Raw genomic sequence first — 6,000 nt, 5'->3', positions numbered from 1 at the left:
GAATTGCAGTAAGCCAAGTCCCAGACCTGGGTGGTTTTACACCTCAATTGGAACAGAAGGTAATTTACATTGAAGACCCCGAGGAAGGGCACACACAATACTGTTAGCAAAATATCTCTTAACTTTTAGGATCTGTACTATCTTTTAGTCTACTTTTGTAAGACTGAGGCCATTGTACCACTCATCCTGAGATGATTCAAATGCTACAAAGCATGCCTGTAAATATTACATGTAGAACATTATACTATTGACCATTCTGAGTGAACCAAGTGGAGGGAGGATGGGTCAGGAAGGGGATGAGAAGGAACTGATAACAGATGTGAGAGAGGTGTTTCTTGAAGATGGTCGTGTATGTTTGTATTGTCTGTTTCTCAGGAGATCAAAGTATCTGAGGTTCTTTCATCCTTACACATCAACAGATGAACGGGTCTCTGTGCATCAGGCCTAAAGAGAAAATTTGAAGATGGGCAATGTTCTGAAGATGAAAAAAGCTAACTTTATAATGTTCTTAAAATGAGCATTAAAAGTCAGCTAGTTATCAAAAGTCCCCCCTAAGTTCCACACCTGGACAGAAGTGGATATTTGGCTATTGTCCACAGAAATGTTACACTTATTAAGATTTCTGTTTTACAACAGTTAAAGAAAGCTTAAGCCAAAGCCATACTTCTGGATAATCTGCCCCAGAAGCAGCATATATACACTGTAACAGTTTTGGACCCAGTTCCCAAAAACGATCTTATCGCTATGTAGTTCTTAACCTATTCCTTAACCTCTCTCTTAACATTATGGCACAATTCCCAACACATTCGTACGCTAAGTATAACTTCTGTAAGTCACACTTTCGTAAGGTTGTCTGGACCATTCATAAGCTCTCTCTTAGTGTTGTTTGAGCTCAAGTCTCTAGTCACTGCCACTGTGCAGCAGTCTTTAGAAATCAGCGCAGCGCAAACTATGGTATGTTGACAATGTTGTGGCTCAACAATGATTTTATGTTATGGACATTTTAAGACTTATAATAAAATATGTTCGCAATGGATACAGGCCTATTTATGAAGTTGACTTTATGTGGTAGCAGAACTAATATAATGGTAATTAGCCTAGGCTATTTAGTAATGTCATTAAAGCGTTTAAATTGGCAATCACTTTTGATAATTAAAATCTGGCAAACAATTTTGCTCTAAATGGCTAAGATATATAAATGGATAAGCATGGTGGTGTCGACCAACTATGGCAGTGATCCAGCGTGTCCTTGTATTGAATCAAAGACGGCGCAGACCAAACAACGTTTAGTCCATGTCAATTTTTTTATTCGGCAAAACTTAAGCCCTTTTGACATTTTGCCTGACGTGGCTATATAAAAAAATTAGCTATATTTGGGCCAGCAAAGGAGATTTAATGATCGCAACGTTTACAAAAGCCAGGAGGCAAAGAGTGTTCAAATGGAATGAGTTCAGTAGAGGAGTATTTTGACGTGCTGAAGACCAGATAATTGAGATAAATCTTGCCATAAACTCCATATAATACCAGAACAGAAGCAAGTAGAAACCAGCAAGGCCACATCTTAGCTGCAGTTGTAATCCAAAAAACAAATATATCAAGTCCTGGCTGGTCAAAAGTCAATGGAGTCACCACAAAGACTACATCCAATAAAACAATCAAGATCATACAAACATATTAAAACACATTAAACAAACAATGTATTAACATTATAATGGAGAAGCGGGACCACAGTAGCACCAGTGAACTCCCAAACCCAATATTCTTTGGATGATTGCAAGTCAAAGAACCCACACCAAAATCTCTATTATTTCTTTGTTATTCTGTGCACCAGAATGTAGTGGGGCATTATCTTTCTGATCATTTGGGGCAGTTCTTAAATTAAAGGGATAGTTCACCCCCACAAAATCTCATTATTTACTCATCCTCAAGTTGTTCCCAACATATATCCAATTGTTTATTTTGTGAAAAATAAAAGAAAATATTTTTAAATGTCTCAGTGTTTCTGTCTGAGTCTGTTCCAAGACTTTACCATGTCAGTTGGGTCCAGTGCAGTTATTTATTTTCATTAATCTTCTTTTCTGTTGTACAGAAGAAAATCTTGACATAATGTGGAGTAAATGATGACAAATCTTGGGATCTTGGGGATAACAATCCGTTAAACCTTTTAGTTTGTTTGTTTTTTAATATTGCAGTATTTGTTTCCCCAGAATCACAGTAATGGCACAATGCTTTGTTCCTCGTAGGTTGTAACAATTCTTGCAAATCTGTCTGTTCTGGAGCAGTGCACTGCAGATGTTCTGGAGGAGAAGGGTATGCAAGCACAACAGCCACAAATTCACTATCTGTAGGCAAAACATTCAAAGCAAAATATTTTTGTATCTTCCAGATGATTACAATGTAAATGCAACTTTTCAATGTGGCCTGTAATGTCTGAGTGTTGTGGATGCTTAATGTAGGTGTTGAGCAGCTGTTGGTGTTGCTGAATGAGAAGCCATCATCTTCCAGTTCGTCTGAGAGTGCAGCATGCGAGCGAGTTCAACAGAAAGCTGCCGTCACACTGGCTCGTCTCAGCAGAGACCCGCTGGTTGCCCAGACAGCCATACAGCTCAAGGGTACAATGCAGCTCAAAACAACTATATCTGACTATTTTCACACAGCTAATATTTAGCCCAAAAAGGGACGTGCACTGCACTGCAAATACTGCACAAGCATATCTCAGCAAAACCTTTAGTATTTATTGCTTAGATGCCTGAAGTTCACTCAGACCACATGTGTAAATAAAATACTGTGAATACTAGATAACATAAAGTTTTTTTATTTATATAGTATGTATATCTTTAAAATGATATTTAGGTTTCAGTTAGACCTTATGCAATTTAAATAATTGAGCCTTTTAATTTTTCCTCAGCTGTTCCTCGTCTCATTGAGTTGTGTCGGTCACCAGGGGAAAGGAACAACAGTGATTCAGTGCTTGTGGCCTGTCTGGTAACTATAGATTTTAAATATATTAAGCATAAAGCTGTGTTATATGTACTAATATTAATAATTAGCAGAAATGTCTGTTCTCTTTTGCTATATAAATATACAAATATGCTTGAAAATACCCGCATTTATAGTGTCATAAGTTAGCTGTGATGAAACCTAACATATAGTTCAGCAGACAATTAAGAAAATTACCTGATCTTAAAATCTATAATTTTATGTAAACTGTTACAGTGTACATAAAAATAAGGGTCAAACTAACATCTGTAAGATTATTCTTAAAGATTAAAATGTCAGTGGACTTTCTTAGTTGATCCCAAAATATCAGCATAATCACAAGAGCATAAAATCTTGAGAAAATAGTGCACTTTATGTTTGAGGACATTTGTAGAATATGTGTTGTACATAAATTATAATCTCATCTGTATCATTGACAGGCTGCTTTGAGGAGGCTTGCGGCTGAATGTCCAGACAGTATTGGGCCCAGTGACCATCAACAGCTGATTAAGCCCAGACTCGTCGACTCTTTCTTGTTGTGCTCCAACATGGAGGAAAGCTTTGTCTGAGAGTCTCTCTGAACTAAAATGGGAAAAGAACATTTTTGTGCAATTTTTGCTATATTTATTTGTTACCAACACAAACCACAATGGCTGATGTGTATGTTTTTGTATACAATATCCAGCCATCTGGTCAAGAACATTAATCATGCATGACAGAAATTTTAAAAAGGCATAAGCTTTCCTAAGGCCTAAGAAAATCATAGTACGGAAGTATCAACAAAATTAAAACTCATATTCAGCTGCAATTGTGCTTGAAGAACAGCCTATATAATGCTGAACACTATTTAAGTAATCTAGCAAAAGCATGTCTTGAATAAACCAAAACCACTAAATCTGGGTCTGTTAATTGTCTCTGTCCATCTATGATTTTTATTGGAGATATTAATATTCATATTGTTGTGCACACTTGCAGCTATTCAGCATATTCTTCCTTCCTTCTCCCACTTTAATTTCTTCCTCTTCCTACCAATGGCATTAATAAATGTAGATGCCTACACTTTTGTGCATTATCCCAATAACATTGGCATTTATTATTTATCCCCTTTTTTATTATTGATTTGAATTCTGCTTTACTATATGTTATTTGCATATCTGTATTTTCTATTGTGTAAGAAAAATGACAAGGACGTTGAAGATCTTTGATGAAAAATACATTTTATTACAGAGTAGCAGTGATAAAGTACAAACAGCACTTCAGATTCAGAGTAGTCGGAATAAACCCAGAGCATCCTGAGTTCAAACCTTTTATACATTTTCAGTTTATTACCCTTCATGTAAATTAGGTTGCTGTTGTCATTACAGCTGTGGTCTATATGTTAATTAAGTTCTGACACCCCTTTTTCTGAGGTGGTTCTCAGCGTCCCACACCTGCTTCCATTCCACAATAGGTCACCATTTGCTCAGGATGTGATCATCCCAAATTGACTGCAAACAACACAACTGTTGACACTCTTCTCTATATTAATTAAGCCATTTTGGGAATTTAGCATGATCAAACATATTGTGGAGTGGAATCTAGGTCGGGGCAGACTAAAGATTCTCAGAGACCCCATCTGATGCTCTTGGCCCCCCCAAAAAAGCGTCACACCCACACAGATAACACCTCCCTTCCGGGGGCAGGTGCCCAGTGGTGTTGAAACCCTGCCTTAGGTTGTCCCCCTCTGGCCAAAGGAGAATCTCACCTGTCATCGGGGCAGGGGGATTTGGAGAAGAGCACACAAATTTTCTAAATTTACTAAACATTTTGACAGTACAAACCTAGCCAAAGGTGCAAAAACGTAAATCAGGCAACATAGTTTGCAACATAGTTTATTTAGTCACTTGCATTGTGTCCATTCTTTCAGTGTGAAGGTTCTTTGTCCATGTGTGCATTCAGTAGACAATTTTCTGCATTCGAGTATGCATGTGTTTGTCTCTTTCTGGTGTCATGTACAGAGAGTCTGTCTTTGTGCATTTCTCATTTCTTGTTTTCCATCTTGCTGATAAGACTACTTTCCACAGTCTCTGAAAATGGTTTGATCTCTTTGTTTCTCTTTTCCTCTCTTTGTCCATTCATTTCAATTTGGAAAAGTCCTTATGACTGTAGTTGAAGTTTGTGAAGTTCCATCAGGTCCATCCATGCCATTGTGGGTCTCAGATTTCTGGTTCTGACTATCACTCTGTTCTTTAAGAAGTCCATTCTGTTGTGGAAGTCCCCTGGCTCCACTGGTTTTCCTTTCCTTCCTTTCCTTCAGATGACTGGATCATCTTTCTCCAGGAGGGTACACATTTCAAACAAACATCTCAATGCTCATTCCTGAAATGAGATCAATAAGAAGAGGTAGCCCCCCCACCCTTTCCCCCACAAAAATCTTTTCACGTTGAAAACATCAAAGCTATAGAAATGTAATCACAAAATTAAATTAAATAATTTCTCAAATTATATTCAAATATTAATGCCGTAAACACTTTTCTCATAAATTATAAATAATCAACCCCCTTTTGATAGTGAACATATTTTCCTAAAATCTGATACTATCATAAAACAATTCCTCCAATTCACATCAGCATCAGAATCTATCAGGTTTACATGAGGTTCCACATCCTTCCAATTATCTGCCAATGCTCCCAATGGACCACGTACCTTATGCGCAAACACAAGCTCATTTGGGGAAAATCCCAAGCTTTCTTGCATGGCTTCTCTTGCTGCAAGCATTAACCAGGGAAGACCTTACTCCCAGTCTTTACCCAGCTCAGTGCAATAAGCTCGTAAAAGAGATTTTAACATGGTGGAAGTGCTCTAACGCCCCTTGAGCATGACATGCAGATGATAGGACATGACGGCTGCAAAATTGTTTTAAAACCTGGGTGAACATATACGAAGAAAAATTAGATTCTTGATCTGATTCAACAGTTTTTTGGGAAACCAAAAGTTGAAATTAACTGAGAGAGCGCACAATACTTTTGCCAGGTTAAAGGA

The 6,000-nt window shown here is 37.5% G+C and overlaps 1 protein-coding gene across 1 annotated transcript in view; it reads left to right on the top strand.

The window, feature by feature from the left end:
- The window catches only part of insc (INSC spindle orientation adaptor protein), a 44,615-nt gene extending 40,741 nt beyond the window's left edge, over positions 1–3,874 (top strand). Inside the window, exons 10-13 of the mRNA XM_026239426.1 lie at positions 2,244–2,310; positions 2,457–2,612; positions 2,909–2,985; positions 3,420–3,874. Of these exons, the coding sequence (XP_026095211.1) occupies positions 2,244–2,310; positions 2,457–2,612; positions 2,909–2,985; positions 3,420–3,548 (429 nt within the window). The 3' untranslated portion in view covers positions 3,549–3,874. The remainder of the gene's footprint in view (positions 1–2,243; positions 2,311–2,456; positions 2,613–2,908; positions 2,986–3,419) is intronic.
- The last annotated feature ends 2,126 nt before the right edge of the window (positions 3,875–6,000 follow it).

Source organism: Carassius auratus, chromosome 50 (genome assembly GCF_003368295.1).
Source record: "Carassius auratus strain Wakin chromosome 50, ASM336829v1, whole genome shotgun sequence".
Lineage (NCBI taxonomy): Eukaryota > Metazoa > Chordata > Actinopteri > Cypriniformes > Cyprinidae > Carassius > Carassius auratus.
This window is presented reverse-complemented; position numbering and strand designations above follow the sequence as displayed.